The sequence below is a fragment of the Spermophilus citellus genome, assembly GCF_964194105.1.
Source record: "Spermophilus citellus genome assembly, chromosome: 18".
Classification (NCBI taxonomy): domain Eukaryota; kingdom Metazoa; phylum Chordata; class Mammalia; order Rodentia; family Sciuridae; genus Spermophilus; species Spermophilus citellus.
In genome coordinates this window covers 6761683-6778749 of record NC_138200.1, presented here as the reverse complement: position 1 = coordinate 6778749, position 17067 = coordinate 6761683, and the positions used below count along the sequence as shown (strand labels likewise).

Genomic DNA, 17067 nt, shown 5'->3' with positions numbered 1-17067 from the left:
GTACGGCCCGACCACGCCCCCTCGCGGACGCCGTTGGTACGCGCCGAGCTCCCCCGCTTGCCGCAGTGGTTTGGCCGCGGCGACCCCTCTGCTAGCGCGTCCCCCGCGCTTGGTACGGCTCAGCCCGTCTCCCCTGAAGCCGCGCGCCCGCGCCCCTCAGTCGGTGGATCCCGCAGCCCCCCGTGTGGCCCGTGGCAGCCGTCAGCCCGCTCGGCCCTCGTTCGCCATGGTCCGTCCGCGCCGCGCCCCGCATCGCTCTGGCGTTGGGGGCCCCCTCGGGGGTCGCGGTCGCCCCCCGCGGCCTCTCGTGGTGCGTGCGGTCCGCTCGCGCTCCTGGCCAGCCAGCCCTCGAGGCCCGCAGCCACCGAGGATCAGGGCCCGCTCGGCCCCTCCCATGGTGAGCCCCCCGCCCTTTTTCCAGAGCCTTCCACGACCCCGCCCCCGCCGGCCCCTCCCCCGTGATCACGCCTTTGTCCGAGGTTTTCTCCTCTTTGGGCTCTCCCCAGTGGCCCGAAGGGTGGTCCCTCCTGGGGCAGTGGCCCCCGTGGAACCCCCTGTGGTACACGCCGGGCTCTCTCCTTTGTTACGCGTTTCTGCTGCGGTGGGGGTGGGGTACGGGGGCGGGGCGGGCTCAAATTACTGCTGACTCCGGGGCCCAATTTAAACGCGGGGTGGGGGGCGGGCGGATGCCGCCCGCGGTTGTTTTTCCTATTGGAAAGTTGGTCCCTCTTTGGGCAGGAAATCTGAAAATGCATGAGGGGGCTGGGCGACGGCGGTCAGTAGGGGTGGGGGTAGCGTTTTGCACACGCGCACCCAGATGTTGCAGTCGGGGGCATTCTCCCCTGTGCCCGAATGATGCCTGTGGCATGCGCACCTAGAATCTGCACCCACGCCCAGATATGGGATGCCTTTATGGATTGCAATGAATTCAGGCCTTAAAGGTAAACATTCAACTTTGGAGGTATGTTAGGGTGCACATGCTTCATCAGACCCCAAACATACACAGACTTTTCAAAAACCGTAAAAATGTTTGCTTAGGGGCCGTAAAAGTGCACATCACGGCATTTCACACGCAAAACATGCACACACTTGCCCAGATGTGAGACTTCTACACTTGTACTCAGGCTCACTTAGAAACACTCTGCCCAGAGGTTGCCCAGAGCTGAAGCAGCTTTCTTTACTCAAGCCTCAAACACTCTCCTGCGCGTCTGAAACATACTCCACTGCCTTCCTGCAGCCTGAAGCATTCCCATCTAGTTGTTCAAATATGCTTCCTAAATCCTCAAACATGCATTGGAAGACTTTAAAATTCCCTCCAAATCCCCACAGAGCTACCCTGTGCAGTAAACAGCAAATCAGCACAATTTTGCGCACACTTGCCTAGATATGAGATTTCCTTTGGGGTTGCTTTCAGTCTAGACCCTAACTGTGTCCTTCTGCTTCCATATGCTCATCCTGAAGTTGCAGGTGTAGGTAGGGTTCAGGCAAACATCCTGGTGTTTACCCACTGTGTGTGACTCCAGATCCAAACATCAGATTCTAAGTGCTCAGTCTACTCTTCTAGACAAGCAGAACTTAACTGTGTTTGGATCATACATTGGGCTCTTAACAGAATATGTATATATATATAGTTCAGGTAGCCCAGGTAAGCACTCCATAATTACTGGGTCTTATGTATCATAAGTACACCCTCATCTCCCAGGACTCCTGCAACTGTGTTTTTCCTACCTTTGCTCAGGTGTTGAGCCTCCCAGGTGGGTACCTGCAAACATGGGCTTTCATCACCTCTTCTCTGTCCCGGACACATTCCGGCCTTGAACACATCAATGCTTTCTTACACTGGAACGTTCTCTATCTAGTTTTCTCTCCCCCCCACAATGTATATCCCTGGCCCTCTCTGGTTTTCCTCTTGATCTTGTATGTTTGCTCAAATCCCCGACTCACCTGTCCAGATAGACTGTATGCTTGCTCATGTTTTTATTCATCTTAAGACCTGTATAAAATAAGTATTTTCCTGCTTGTCATTATTCTGGGATAAAAAGATCTCTATATGCTTTATAAGGAATGTGGAAAATACCCATTAGTGACTAGGTAAGAAGAAAGGTAACAACTCTTATAATTTTGCTTGTACCTACTACTGAGATTTTCACACATTTCCTGCTTCCAACCTCTTTCTAAAGTTTTCTCTTGTTTGCTTTGATGTGTTTGATTTTAAAAAGACAGTTTAGAGAGGGCCCTGTCAGAAGAATTTGTGCTTTGGTTTGGTAGTATGGTGCTTTCTGGTGTTTTGCAAGCTTTCTGGTGTGACTCCTCTAGGATTTGTCATACCCTCTTCCGAATGCCTTCCCCTTTTTCCCGAATAGCCTGTTCCTCCGTTTATTTCTTGGTACTGCCTCCCTGGGGTCATCAAGAAAGGCCACCCTGTGCCTGGAAAGGTTGGCACAAGCTGGCAAGGGAGTTTGGACTTTCTCTTTAGGATGATGGGTAGTCCTAGAAGTATTCTGAGTATTGGAGGGACAAGACCAGCCACTGTACAGGACAGGGCTGGTTATATATGTGGGGCCTGCCAGCAGGCCCTGCTGGGTATAGGAATCCTCCAGACAGCTGGCTTTTGAGTTAGGTCTGACAAATTGTTCAGGCTGCAGAGGATGAGTGGTGGCATATCCCCTAAAGGGATAGGATGACATTCCAGACTGAGAACACAGCTGGAGCAGAGACTGAAGGGGGAATAAGACCTATTCAGACCAGTGTCATGTGACCAGTAGGCTGTGGGGGGGGAGGACATGGGGTCAACCTTGAGGGGTGTTGACTACTAGGGCAAGGGGCTTGGATAGGGCCCTGGGAGTGTCTAGCATGGAATTTGAACATTGGGATGTCTTTTCTGGAGTGTGTGTACACAGCCTGTCCTTAAAGGTCTCGTGGTCTGAGTTTCTTCACCCCCCTCTGCCACAGGAAGGTGCTCGGGTCTTCGGGGCTCTGGGTCCCATCGGGCCTTCCTCACCTGGCCTCTCCCTTGGGGGTCTGGCTGTAAGTGAACACCGTCTCAGCAATAAGCTGCTGGCCTGGAGCGGCGTCCTGGAATGGCAGGAGGTGAGCAAGTCTTTGTCAGGTTCACTGGAGTTTTTGTGGACTGGCCTAGGCTTCCATCAGTCCCCATGGGTGGGGGCCACCTGGGCTTCTAGGCTGTGTCCTATGACCCCCATTCTCCTTGCTCCCACAGAAACGCAGACCCTACTCTGACTCTACTGCAAAGTTGAAACGGGCCCTGCCCTGCCAGGCCTACGTGAACCAGGGCGAGAACCTGTGAGTGCCTGGACAGGGGACTGGGTGGGCTCATGGCCAGAAGGCGCTCCCTGACCTGCTCCTTCCTGCAGGGAGACTGACCAGTGGCCACAGAAGTTGATCATGCAGCTGATCCCGCAGCAGCTGCTGGTGAGACTCCCCCCAGCCCAACCAATCTACCCCCCCATACTCCATATCCTCGTGGTGACCCACTTGTACCCTCGTTGCCTCCAGACCACATTGGGCCCCCTGTTTCGCAACTCCCAGCTGGCACAGTTCCACTTCACCAACAGAGACTGCGACTCCCTCAAGGGGCTTTGCCGCATCATGGGCAACGGCTTTGTGAGTCGGGCAGCAGGGTGGGCAGATGTGGCATGTGGTGAATCGGGCAGATCTCTACCTATAGCCCAAGGCAGGGAGGGGCCTGGGGTAGTTGTTCCCCTGCATGTGTGTTGGTCTCTCTTTTTTTGTGGTATTGGGGATTGAATCCTGGAGTGCTTTACCACTGAGGTACATCCCCAGTCTTTTTTTTTTTTTTTAATGTTTTTTTAGTTGCAGATGGAGACAGTACCTTTATATTATTTGTTTCTATTTTTATGTGGTGCCAAGATTGAACCCAGTGCCTCATGCATGGTAGGCAAGCTCTCTACCACTGAGCCAAAACCCTGGCCCCATGCATCCCCAGTTTTGACACAGGCTCTCACTAAATTGCTAAGGGTCTCACTAAGTTGTTGAGGCTGGTCTTGCACTTGGATCCTCCTGCCTCAGCCTCCTGAGTTGATGAGAGTACAGGCATGTGCCTTTCTGTCTGGCTGCTGTTTTCAGTCTCTTGAGGAATTCTTAGTAGGACCAAGAGAACAGTAACTCCCCCACTTGAGTCTGTCTCAGGCCCTGAGAGCTTGCCATTGAGGTGGGAGTGAGTGGAGGGACCTAGGCCAGCCATGTTGGGACCCAGAAGATGCTGGTAAATGGGTGTGTTTGGGGAAAAGGAGCAAACTAGCACAGTGTGTGTGGGGCTTAGTCTCCTCTTCTCTAAAATGGGGCTACCAGGGCTGGGGATGTGGCTCAGTGGTATAATGCTCGCCTAGCATGCGCAAGGCCCTGAGTGCAATCTTTAGCACTGCCAAAAAAAAAAAAAGTGTGCGAGGTAACTACTACCAGGAGCCCTTATTTCATGGGGTCTCTGAGAGGATAGAATGTTTGTGTACAGTGACTTGAGTGCTCAGTAAATGTGAGCTGGTGAGACTGCCAAAGGACTTGCGGTTGGGACATAAGGCAGGTCACGAAGTAAGCCCATTGGAGTTGTGGGCCAGAATGTCCCCTCTTTGGTCTTGGTTTTGGCAATGGCTTCTGGCCCCTTGCAAGTTGTCTAGCTGTGGAAGGTGGGCTCTGGAGGCAGGTGAGTGTCATCTATTCATGATACCCAGAGGATTGGTTCTGGGCTCATCCCCCATTCCCTGTTTCCCTTTGAATAGTTGGCTCCCTCCCATTCTGTACCACCTTCTCCAAAAATGCCATGTGTGGCAAGACCCCTATGTCTAGGTTGTTCCCCTTTCCCTCAGGACCTAGACACATTAGGACTTGTGACTGGTGTGAGGTCTCCTAGCCAGCAGGTCCCCTTCACTTAGTTCTTGCTGAGGGAGGATGTGTTGGTCCCCAAGACCCAGTCTTCAGGGAAATGAAGTGCATAACCTGTAGTGTGACCTGGGATGGTCCCTTAGCAGGTGGTCACTCACTGAGCCCAGGATCAGGAGGTTAGGTTGCTGGTTATGGTGGGGCAAACCTGTAACCCCAGTGAGACAGGGAAGTTGCAAGTGAGGCCAGCCTCAGTGACTTAGTGAGACTCTATCCCCAAATAAAAAAGTAGTGTGTACTTAGCATGTGCAAAGCCCTGGGTGGAAGCCCCTAAGCCCCCACCTCCCCCAAAATAGAAGTTGGGCAGGTAGCAAAGAGCCAGGTGTTCTAGGAGGTAGGCCAGTGAGGTTGGCATTGATTTCCTTTCTCCCAACACATGTGGGATGTCTTGTCAAACTCTTGTCCTCCTAATTGCCATCGACAAGGCACTAGAAGCTCACAAAATGAGCATTCATGTAGTACTTAGAGTGTGTACTGCACTGTCATTAACTGTGTTACAATGGGGAAACTGAGGTTGCAAAACAAGAGGTGGCTTGCCTTAGCACACAGCAAGGAGGTAGCATGTCTGGGTTTGCACCAGCAGCCTGGCCTGATGTGTGTGTTCTTAACCACAGGCCAGTTGCTGTCATCAGGTGGGCCCAAGCCCTTCCTGGAAGCCATTCAGGTTTAGGCAGCAAATCTAGTTTCTGCAGAGGTGGAGCCTCTCAGGATCTTCACACCACAGTGTGGGTCCAAGATGCCACCCCAGCCTGAGTCACTGCAGGGTAGGGGAGATGCTGAGACACAGCACATGTTCTTAGAAAGGTACACTGTAACTGCAAGCCCTACAGGAAGACCACAGCCTGGACTCTGACGACTTGTGCTCCTCTCGGTCTCCGGGTAGTGTGGAGGGCGAGTGGCTCCTCAGCAGTGTCCGGGGTTCCTGACCTGCTGGCCTCTCCCCCAGGCGGGCTGCATGCTTTTTCCCCACATCTCCCCCTGCGAGGTACGTGTGCTCATGCTCCTATACTCGTCCAAGAAGAAGATCTTCATGGGCCTCATCCCCTATGACCAGAGCGGCTTCGTCAATGCCATACGGCAGGTCATCACTACGCGCAAACAGGTCAGGTGTGCCAGTCCAGTACAGCCTGGCCCCTAGCTGGTGGACGTGGGCAGAGCATGGTATGATAGCTGGAGCAAGGAGTGTTAGGGAGCTCCAAGGAGTCAGTGGCTCATTTCCATTGAGGTTCAGTGGGACAAATGGCTTGTCAGGCTTGGGTTGGAGGAACAATGGATGGTGGGTGCTGGCAGCAGAAGAGCCTTGGGAACAGGGAGGCAACTTAGGTCTGGCATACTTATCTCAGGGAAGGTGGTGTGAGGCTAAAAGGCTCTGGAGGGTGACATGTGTCCTGGTTCATGCCTGTCAATTACTGATAGTGCTACCATTTCTGAGAAGTGTACCAGGTTTTACAACAAATTATAGGCTATGTGGGCTTTATACACCAGGTGAAGGGATGAGACTCGTCTCTGGACCCTTGGGAGTCACAAGGAAGTATTCAGCAGTCAAGGGGCAAAGCCATCTGAGGTTTCCCCGGGGCTGTGATCAAGGCGGAGACGGAGGTGGGAGGATAGACAGGGCTGGAGCTGACAGGCCAGGGCAGGAGGAAGGCTCAGGAGCCCTAGGACAGTGGTCCAGGGAGCCTCCTCTATAGCAGAGCCTTTCCTGGTGCATGGCCCACCCTGCCTTTTCCCCCCACAGGTGGTGGGACCTGGTGGAGTCCACTCAGGCCCTGTCCAAATTGTCAACAACAAATTCCTGGCATGGAGTGGTGTTATGGAGTGGCAGGAGGTGAGTCCTGGCAGGCTGGGGACCGGGACCCAATGTATTTCACTGACTCTGGGTTTCAGCGGCTGCTGGCATCTAGTGTCCCACCCCTGAGGCTCCTCTCTTCCTCTGTCCCCAAAGCCTAGGCCTGAGCCCAACAGTCGGTCCAAGAGGTGGTTGCCATCCCATGTCTACGTGAACCAAGGAGAGATCTTGTGAGTGTTAGATTTGGGAGCAGAGGCTACTTTCTAGCAAGACGTACTCCTGACTCCATCCTTGTGCCCACAGGAGGACTGAGCAGTGGCCGAGGAAGCTGTACATGCAGCTCATCCCACAGCAGCTGCTGGTGAGTTGGATGGCAAGTTGTGTGCGTATGTGACATCAGGGCTGTGGGGGGCTTTCCCGAGGAGGTGGCTCTGAAGTTGTCAGCTGGAGCAGCGAGACTGGCTAAAGGTAGAAGGAAGCAGTGGCAGAGGCCTTGGGCTGTGCAGCCTGTCCAGCAGGTGGAGGAGGGGCGTGGAGACAGGGTTGATGTGGACTGCTGTGGCTTTAGTTGAGTGAGGTCCAGACTTGGTGCAGGCTGCCATGAGAGGAAATGAGAGGCAGGGCAGAGGTGAGCAAGGAGTAGGAGGGCAGGACTTTCAGGTTCCCAGCATTTGCAGAGGTGACATTTTTCTGAGCTGAAGGGCAGGTTGGTACAGCATTAACAGATTGCCATTGACTGGTGTGGGAAGTGGGTGACCCGAGGGAGGGGACCATGGAGTCAGTCCCTTGGTTTCCCCACAGACCACTTTGGTGCCACTGTTTCGGAACTCCCGCCTGGTGCAGTTCCACTTCACCAAGGACATGGAGACGCTGAAGAGCCTGTGCCGGATCATGGACAACGGCTTTGTGAGTGGGGCTTGCACAGGCAGAGGCCACTGAGCAACATGTTGCTTGGAGCCTCAGGGGAAGTCCAGCTGGGGTAGGCGGCTGCTGCTCTTGGGTTTGGAGACAGAGTGGATCAGTGTAACTTTCCACAGAGCCAGCCAGAATGGCTGTGCCCAAGAGTGGGAATGTGTCCTGCACAGGCACCTGTGCTACTCCAGACAGATATCCTCATTCTCAGCTCTCCTGATTCTGTTGCACAGCTCTCCTGATTCTGTTGCACAGCTCTCCTGATTCTGTTGCACAGACAGGCAGCTGGTGTGGGTTCCAGACCTACCCCTCTAATGCCACATCCTAGTTTACTTTGTCTCAGGACCTGGTGTCACTGCGCCTCACTAAAGCACCTAGTCAGTATCCTAGGTCCCACCTGTGGTCTTCCTCACCCTTCCCCTCCCCAGGGTTTTCCAATGGGAAAACTGGAGCTCTGAGCTTATGTCCCTTGCTGGAGGGCGCCTCCCAGACAGGAGGTCGGTCTGCTTCCAGCCCAGGTCCCATGCACTTGGGATTGTCTTGTCTGTGGGGTTTTGGCTGAGTCTTTTCCTTTCTCTGGACCTATTTCCCCATCAGAGGTGAGGAAAGGTAGCCTTCTGTGCTTCTGAACTCTCAACCAAGGAGGTCTCCTTCTGGGTACTTGCTGTGCCTGGATGACATCAGTCTACAAGAACCATTGTTATTTACCTCTCCATTAGTCTGTAATGAATGATAGCCCTGAAATCCTTCATCTGGGAAATCTGTTAAGGCCCCATTTTCTCCTAGGCCCCTCCCCTCCAATGGCTCTGGTGGGCACAGGCACAATTTCGTCTGGGACCCTTACACCACAGTCCCCTGAGGCAGTGCCCAGGCCTGAGGCTGCTCAGTTCTTTCTGGTTTTGGTGGAACTTATGAGTCCCCACCCCCACCCCCACCTTGGTTTTATTTCTGTAAGGTGGGAGGGGTGACTTCCTGGGTAGAACCCAGTGAGCTCCATCAGAGACAGCCATGTCAGTGTCCTAGGGCTGCCTGAGACAGGTGGTCCTGGACGCCTGATCATGGTGGGGGCTTTGGCGCCATCTGAGGCAGCTTTGCTTCACGTCCCCCAGCAGGAGGTGGGGTTCGCATGGTTCGCATGAGGTGGAGGCACTGTGCTTAGTGCCACTTGTCTGTCCTGATGGGCTCTTTGGAGGCCTCCTGTGCGGCAACCTCTTGGGCTTCAGCAGCACTTGTTTAGCACAAACTGCTGGGTCATTCCACAGAAGCCTGTGGGTTCTGGTCCACTGGTTGCTCCTGGCCTTGGTCTCCTTGTCCTCCAGATGGGGTGGCAAGGCAGGGCAGCGGGCAGCACTGGGCTGGCAGTGTACTCAGTGGCACCACCTTAGGGCTAAGGGAGGTAGTATGCGGGAAGAATGTGAGGAACCACCACCTCTGACACGTCCCCTACCCTGCCAGGCTGGCTGCGTGCACTTTTCCTATAAAGCCTCATGTGAGATCCGCGTGCTCATGCTCCTCTACTCCTCGGAGAAGAAGATCTTCATTGGCCTCATCCCCCATGACCAGAGCAACTTCGTCAATGGTATCCGGCGTGTCATAGCCAACCAGCAGCAGGTCCTTCAGCGGAATCTGGAGCAGGAGCAGCAGCAGCGAGGGGTGAGGCCATCCCCAATACCTGCCTTCCACCCCCACCCTCCCTACCGCTGACTCTCCCCCTGACTTCCTCTGCAGATGGGGGGGTAGTGCCCCTCCCCAAGACCGGGCCCTCCAGGAGTCACAGATGAGGCCCCTGCAGAGACTGGTGAGTGCTGACCCTGTTCAGTGCAGATGGGTCTCCTCAGACTTGCCTGGGGTGTTAGGAAGAAGCAGGGTGTCCCTGGCCTGGGGAAGACCAGAGAGAAAAAAACATTGTGGTCCCCAGTGTTCTGTGGCCACCTGGGAATACTATCCCCACTCTAGCAGGGAATTGAGTCTGGGGCAGCAGCTTCAAGGCCTAGGCATGGTGATTGCTCTTCCCACAGTTCCTGGGGCTGCTGAGGTGCTGTGTCCTGCTCTTTCCACTATATCCCCTGCCCCCCAGGTCAGATGCTTCTGTGCTGGGGCCCCTGGGAGTACAACTGCCCAGCAACACAGAGGACAGCGTCCTGATGTCTCGAAGGACAGTCCCCATCCCTTTGCATTTCCCCAATAAAGTCTTTTAAAAATCTACTTGTCAGCTCAGCTCACTGCTGGGCAGCTCTCCTGCTCCGTGTGATGCTATGGCAGGGTCAGACAACAAGGTGGGAGACTGACCCCTGTCCTAGCAGCAGTCCTCATCTGAGTGTTTTTCTGTCCCCAGGGCTGGCTCAGCATTTGAGCTGTTGATGGTGTTCGCTAGGAAGTATGTGTACTTAGCAGGTTACAAGGGAAAAGCTGTGACTACTGATCAGGAGTTGCTCTTTGAGATCCTCGTTACCCAGTGTGGGAAGGAGAGTGGGGCTCAGTGTGGAGCCCCCAAGTTACCTGACATGGGATCTTCCCCAGCTATAATAAGTGGGTAAGGGTGTTTGGTGGCCTCACCTCTTGGGGCCTTTGTGTCAGAAGCATGAAGCCGTGTGTTGGTTCTGTTTCCAGTACCTGGTGCCAGGGCCTCGCAGGTAGTGCTCATGGTTTCTTTCCCCTGGACTTACCTGTAAGAAAGCATAGGTGAGGGGCGTTTTTGCCTCCTATAGCTGGAGGGGGATCCATAGGCAGGTCCAAGACCCACATCCCCTGCATTCAAGTCCAATGCAACAGAACCTGAGCCCTGGATATTTTGTCCTCATGCAGTACTGGGAGTTGCATGCAGGGCCTCACACATGATTAGGCAAGCTTGCAATCACTGTGCCCCTCATGAGCCATCTTGAGCCAAGCTCTGGCTAGCTTAGAGGGGCCCATTCAATGTCCTACATTCCCATGTCTCTTCTCAGTCTCGTTTGACCTGCTCATGACGACCTCCTAGTGACACCTTTCCACAGCCCAAGGTGGGTGGAGTGGTTTGGTGTAGAACATGAGATGTGCAGAGGACCAGCTTGAGCCAGTCCAGGTCCCTCCTTTTCTGTTAACCTGAAAATGTAGAAAAGTGTGCGTGTGCGTGTGTGTGTGTGTGGGGTTGCCCCAGGCCTGGTGACGCACCTCTAAGACGACCACCCTTCCTCCCAGCAAAATGCTGGCCAAGCTTGGAGAAAAATAGCATTTATTGCCAGGTCAGGGAGGGGAGCATGGGGCTGGGCAACTCAGCCCTCAGAGAACTGCCGGTAGAGTCGCTCTAGTTGCGGCTCTAGCTGCAGCTGGAATGGGATCTCCAGGATTGCAGAGAAGCCTTCCGCCACCGTAGGAGCTTCGAACTGTTTCCTGGTGGCAGAGAGGGTGGTAAGGAGAGGCCAGGCCCTACCAGCCCACAGCCTACTAACTAGAGGTACCTGTAGCCGAATATGACGACATCTGACACTGGTGTGTGAGAGGAGCCAGTCATCTCGCGGAACTGTTAGGGGATGGTTCAGAGTGAGGCCATCAGGGGGAGGGAGGGGCAGGGCAGGAGGGAGGGGCAGGGCAGGGGCTCACCCTGTTGTTGTGGCGAGCCTGCTCCAATGTGACAGTGAAGAGGAAACAACGGCAGGGAACACCTGCATCCCTGGCACACTGGATATACCTGTTGAGGCCAGGAAAAGCGCTGTCACCAGGCCCTTGCCAGCCCTACTAGAGACCTCCCATGGGGCCAAGTACCTGGCCCTGGTCGGGATGTCTGGATTTGTGTTGTCGATCACCACGCGTTTCCTCTGCTTCAGAGCTGCCTCACAGGTGCTCACACAGCGCTGCCAGGAGCCTAGCGTATCCTGGGGACAGAGGAGAGCAGGTCACAAGCAGGAATTGCCCAACAGGGAACAGAAGATGAAGGGGGGGGGGGTCCTGGTGGGGGCAGGGCAACAAATCAGAACTGCAGGAGGGAGGCAGGGATGCTGGGAAGCAGCCCTGAAGGCCCGGTTGGGGCAGCCAGGGAATGAACCAGTGGGATGGCGCGTGGCAGCCTCTTACCCTGTTCACGTGGACGTACCCAGCTGACATGAGATGTTTCTTGAGGAAGGTGGACTTCCCAGCTGAGGCACAAGATCACTATCAGTGGATACCCAGGACCCAGAAGGACACTTACAGCACCCAGAGATGGGGATCAGGATATCTCACCCCCAGGGAATCCCACGGCGACAACCACCTCTGGGTCAGAGCTCAGGAGGGAGCTGGACTCTGGGAGGCAGAGAGGCCCTGAACAGGAGACAGTCCTCTAGAGGGGTGGAACAAGAAATTGAGACCCTCATTCCCCTGCTTGTTCCCTGCCTTCCACCCCTCGGGCCTCACCGGGTCAAATGCTGGGAGGACAAAGGCTGCTGTGGGCTGCTTAAGGAAGAACTCCTCCGGGGTGGCGAAGGACAGGCCAAGGTTGAGCGCAAACTGGGGCAAAGGCAGAGGTGAGGCAGAGGTCGAGGGTGGGGTGCGGGGCTCATCATTGGTGACTGATCCCCAGGTGACCGATCCCCGATTGGTCACCGGCTCACCAATCGGTCAGCGCAGGAAAAGTCTTTCTTCTTACGGCCAGGGGCCCAGTTGGCTGGGCGGCCTGCTGCATCTGGAACGCACGAGGATACCCTTCACTGCCAGCAGGTTTGGAGAGAAGGGTCTCGGCCCACCCGCAGCAGCCCCAAGCCCTTACCTCCCACGAAGATGCTGTCCCCCATAGAGATGGGCATGCCCTCGTTGGCCTGGAGAGACAAACAGAACCCACTCCTAACAACTGTCCCTCTGCAGTAAAGGGCTCCCTGGGGCAGCTCCTCTTGGTCTGTGCCCTGCATCAGGCCAGATCTCAAACCTCTCAAGTCCTCACCATCGCAGCGCTTCTCACTGCCTAGACTCAGGCCAGAGCAGATAGGCTTCCAGGCTCCCATCCCCACTTAGACCCCACTCGTGTTCCTACTCTGCTCCTGTGGCCCCAAGGCAAGGCCCCACCCTCTCACTCACCTGGGTCCACCAGGTGGGCATCCACACTGGCGAACACGCAAGGCTTGGGGCCTTCACACCAGCTGTCACTATGGCCAGGACCACTTCTGTAGATATCCATGTGGCTTCTTCCCTCACCTTCCTTAGACTTTTACTCAAATGTCACCTTCTTAGAGAGGTCCCCCTGGCTACCGTAGGAAAATCACACCCTACTTCCTATTTTATACTCATGTATGCATTTATAGCTGGCTGCCATCAGTGGTCTGCGAGTACTGCTAGAGCGGGCATGCCACTATTATTTACTAGGATTTTCAGCTCAGAACAAACCATTGGTTGAATCAATGAACAATCTCAACCACTGATTTTTTTCTTTTTGGTGGTACCAGGGATGGAACCCAGTGACTCAGGCATGCTAGGCAGGTGCTCTACAGCTGAGCCACATCCCCAGCCCTATTTTGTATTCTTTTTAGAGACAGGGTCTCACTGAGTTGCTTAATGCTTCACACCTTTGCTGAGGCTGGCTTTGAACTCATGATCAGTGAGTTTGATCAGCTGCCTTTGAACTCAGCCTCAGCCTCCTGAGCCACTGGGATTTCATGCATGCGACATCATGCCCGGCTTATTTTATAGTTTGAGACAGTGTCTCCCTAAGTTGCCCAGGCTGACTCAAACTTACCCTCCTGTCTCTGCTCCTGGTGCAACCTCTGACTTCAGCTTAATAGTACTGACCTCATATACCAGCACCTAGGACCTGACAGCTAAACCACACGACAAGGACTAAGGGAGGAGAGAAAGGAACAAGCTCCAAGAAACCGGCTGGAGCAAGGGAAAGAGGAGGTACAGCTCACCTGCTCCTGCAGATGATCCCACATGCCAGTCACCGGCTTCCGATACAGGCCTGCATGTGTAGCCACCAGCACCTGAAGTGGGGCAGGGGTCACACACCATCCTGAGCTCTTCCAAGTCCCAAAGAGCTGGGTACCAAGCCCCAGAGGGCTGCCCATACTCTGGGATATACAGCTCATGACAACTGCTCATGGCTTGACCCCAGCAGAGGCCTCTGTCCCATACATCCCAGGGACTCTCTCTGGGTTTGTCTCCCACCCAAGGGTCTTTGTTACCCTACCCTGGCCCTAGCCTCCATTCTAGTCATACCTGAAAGGGAACCCCCAGCTTCTCTACCACAGCTTCCACCTTGGCCTTGAACTCCTCTGCTGGCAGTTTCCCTCGTCCAATGCCCATCTGGTTGGTGAAGATCACCAGCTAGGGAGCAGACAATGTCACCAGGGCCTCCTCATCAGAGACCCTGTCGCGCTTGCTCACATAGGCACAGACCTTGTAGCCTTCTGCTTCCAACTCCTTCAGCTTGCGTGGAATCTCTAGGTACAAGACCCTAGAGTGGGTGGGAAGTGGACAAGTGACCTGGGGCCTGGAGGGGTCAACCAGCTCCACTCACTCCCTTCCCTTGCCCCTCCTCACCTCCAGTCACTGGGGCCAGTGGGAAACACCTTCCCAGAGCGGGTGGTGATGAGGGTCCCATCCAAATCAAAGGCAGCTACCTGGTGTCACCAAGAACAGAGGAGGGGCAGCATTGAGACACCCGTCTCTTCACTCACAGGATGAGTCACAATAACACTTCGATGCAGGGAGATGGTTTTCTGTAGATATGACCCAATAGGGATGAGGCATAGACACCTCTGTACGCAGCACCTGAAATCCTACTGTCCTGTCACTCCTGTGTCCACCCCACCTCTGCATTTCTAATATTAAAATGAGGATTAGTTTCTTACCTGATCTCCTCCCCTGAGCTTTTACACCTTGGAGATTAATAACTACAGGGGAAATAAAACCAGAGCAAAGCTTTTTTGGGGTGCCCACTGCCTGTCAGGGACCAAGGCCACATACTTTTTGGGAAGTCATCATTTCAGAGGTGAGATGTAGACTCAGCATGGCCTTGACCACATCTAAGTGCAGTCCGAAGAGACCCTGCTGACCTGTTCCTGGTCATCCTACTGATTCCTGGGTGGCTACCAAGGGGCAGCAGGGACCCACACATTTCCCCCAAGGCTAAGAGGCTGACAGCCTTGCCTAGGATCACATTTGAAGTTCAGACTGAATGCCCAGCCTAGGGCAGAACCTCCAGCAGCCTCACCTTGCCCCGAGGCTTCACCCCAGGTGCTGTGAACACTAGCAGCTTCTCCAAGCTCTCCCAGCCAGGGGATGACGTCCTCAAGCGCTTTTTCTGCTGTGTAGCATCCTTCTCCTGCTCTGCATCTGAAGCTACTGGAGAGGTGCCAGGCGGAGTATCTGGCTGGGATCCTGATGTATGGGTCTCTTCCCAGCGCAGGGTCAGTGGGTGGAGGCCATTGACCAAATATAGTGTGTCCCCCACCCCCAGAGAGCCCTCCAACCCTGGTTTCAACTCCTGAGTTCCAGCAGTTGAAGGGTTAACGCCCAGCTGCAGAAAAAGAGGGAGGGGCTGGGACCAGCTCCACCCACTGTGAGAACCTCCCCCAAATACCACAGGGTGATTTAGTCCACCTACCAATCAGACCCTTATAGGCTTCCAGTCTTACCCAGTTGAAAGGGGACAGATGGATACCCAGATAAAGCCCACAACTCTTTTTCACCAGCACACTCCCTTCTTCTGGCCAGTTTTCTAATGGGTCTATCCCCTGCCAGTTTGCAACTCCCCTCCAGACCCTACCCCCAGACACTGCTGCCCCTTGCTGAAGCACTGGTACCTGTTTCACAGTCACTGTCCGGGTCTCAGGGTCTGCAACCAGTTCCACTAGGGGATGAGGGGGTGGGGTCAGGATCGAATCCTTGTGTGAAGGGCACCCTCATACTGGGGAGCGGTGGCCAGTTTCAGGCCACAGAATGGAGCTACAGCATCCATTCCGGAGGGAGTAGGAGACAGTTTATTTCTCAATGGGATTGGCTCCCACTGCGAGAGTCCCTAGGACTGCGCGTGGCATGGTCCTTGCCTACGAACAGAGCAGATACTTTCATATAAATAATAATAAGCGAGGCTTGACGCAGGCCCTGGGCTTGCCCTGTTACCGTCTACGTCCACCCAGCTTTTACTTTTCTCTGTAGGATCACCTCTCTTCACAAAGGTGGTGGCCAGTTTTAAACCTTCAAATGGCCCGACAGCAGCCTCTTGTGCTCACTGACAATTCTCCCGGGGTTGGCTCCACACCCTCTCCCCCAAGGTCAGGTACAGCCTCTCCTTCTGCGCTCCCCAGAAGGCACCAATCGACCCCTGGGCTGGACGCACCACGCAATTGTGCCTAGTAGCCGAGCGTCCCTCGGGGCATCATTCTTTAGGATCTCGTTCCCGCCTCTAGAGCAGGCCACACCCCTTCCCGCTCAAGCCCGTCCCCACCTTGGTTTCTGGAGCACTTCCGGTCTGTAACACGAGTGAGGGGACCCCGGCCCAGGACCAGAGCCTGCCGGTTCGAAGGCAGGAAGATGGGAGGGGCTCCCCCAGCGGGGCTCTCCAGCCACAGGCGGCCCTGGACCTCCTCCTCAGCCATCCTGCTGCCGGCCTAGGGGAAAGTAGGTTCGTGGGTCTGAGCGACAGGTCGTCCTCGTGAACTACAGGAAGCCCCGCCTCCGCCTCCGCCTTCCGGCACCAAGGTTCCCCTCCCTCGGTTACCGGCTCCGGAAATCACACCCCCTCGCTGTCTCTTCCCAGGCGACAAGGCCGGCCCCAATCCCCGGTGAGTGAAGTTCCCACCTCTCCCGGCAAAGGCCGAGAGCGTCGCGCGTACATCCCCAACTCTCACCCGTGCTCGCCGCTCCGACCAGGAAGGCTCTGCGAGAGGTTCTGCCCTCTACCCAGAGAGCGGCTTTCAGCTTCCGGCGAACGGAAATGACTGTCCTAGCCCCGCCCCCTCCAGTGCTTAGGGTCCTTCTGCCGCTCTGCCCTTCTTCCCTTTTGCGGCATCGCGAGCCTCAGGCCGTTAGGCGGAGTGGATGCTCCATCCATAGATTTTTTTCCCTTTACACGTTATCCTCTTATTTTAATCTTCTTTGCTGGAGAAAATTGCAACAGGAGGAAGCTTTCCGATTTGACGACCATCGTCAGTAGAAGAAATTCAGGCCCCCTAGTCATCTATCCTACTTTTGTTTTACGCCCATGCTGCAGTTAAATCCGCATCTATAAAGTGGAGATAATCGTTCCCAGTTGTGGGTTAATAGGAAGATAAAGAGTTGATGTTTGTAAGTGAGCGACAGTAAGGCTGTTTTTTCTTTTTCCATTGTTAACACTTCCCAGGTGGTAGTCTGACGACAGGGGATGAAGATTCCATTTTTACCTTTCCATATATATATATTTGCTTCTGGTATTGGGGATTGAATCCAGAGGGAGTCTGTCACCGAGCCACCCTCCCCCCAGCCCTTTTTTATTTTGAGGCAGAGTCTGGCTGAATTGCTTAGGT

The 17067-nt window shown here is 54.7% G+C and overlaps 2 protein-coding genes across 5 annotated transcripts; one reads left to right on the top strand and one right to left on the bottom strand.

Annotated features, from left to right (window-relative positions):
* Positions 1-67: 67 nt before the first annotated feature.
* On the top strand, positions 68-9823 carry PTOV1 (PTOV1 extended AT-hook containing adaptor protein). 3 transcript variants are annotated; one of them, XM_081274561.1, is made up of 13 exons: positions 72-397; positions 2953-3090; positions 3221-3303; positions 3375-3432; positions 3517-3624; positions 5864-6019; positions 6656-6745; positions 6863-6936; positions 7010-7067; positions 7508-7612; positions 9074-9271; positions 9347-9416; positions 9696-9823. In XM_081274561.1, the coding sequence occupies exons 1-12, from the start codon at positions 227-229 to the stop codon at positions 9356-9358; spliced, it is 1251 nt and encodes a 416-aa protein (XP_081130687.1). In that variant the 5' UTR covers positions 72-226; the 3' UTR covers positions 9359-9416; positions 9696-9823. The 3 variants fall into 3 exon arrangements, with proteins under 3 accessions (XP_081130686.1, XP_081130687.1, XP_081130688.1); XM_081274560.1 differs by having other exon boundaries at positions 68-397; positions 3375-3624; XM_081274562.1 differs by lacking the exon at positions 3517-3624 and having other exon boundaries at positions 73-397.
* Positions 9418-16840, bottom strand: PNKP (polynucleotide kinase 3'-phosphatase). Of its 2 annotated transcripts, XM_081274563.1 has the most exons (18): positions 16011-16835; positions 15367-15413; positions 14775-15080; positions 14102-14181; positions 13958-14015; positions 13778-13885; positions 13471-13542; positions 12339-12387; positions 12184-12254; positions 11987-12079; positions 11816-11912; positions 11669-11730; positions 11360-11469; positions 11198-11285; positions 11056-11117; positions 10575-10987; positions 10175-10284; positions 9418-9496 (listed from the first exon to the last, which is right to left on the bottom strand). In XM_081274563.1, exons 1-16 carry the CDS (start codon positions 16159-16161, stop codon positions 10870-10872), a joined length of 1572 nt encoding a protein of 523 aa, XP_081130689.1. In that variant the 5' UTR covers positions 16162-16835; the 3' UTR covers positions 9418-9496; positions 10175-10284; positions 10575-10869. The 2 variants fall into 2 exon arrangements, with proteins under 2 accessions (XP_081130689.1, XP_081130690.1); XM_081274564.1 differs by lacking the exon at positions 11987-12079 and having other exon boundaries at positions 16011-16840.
* Between the last annotated feature and the right edge of the window lie 227 nt (positions 16841-17067).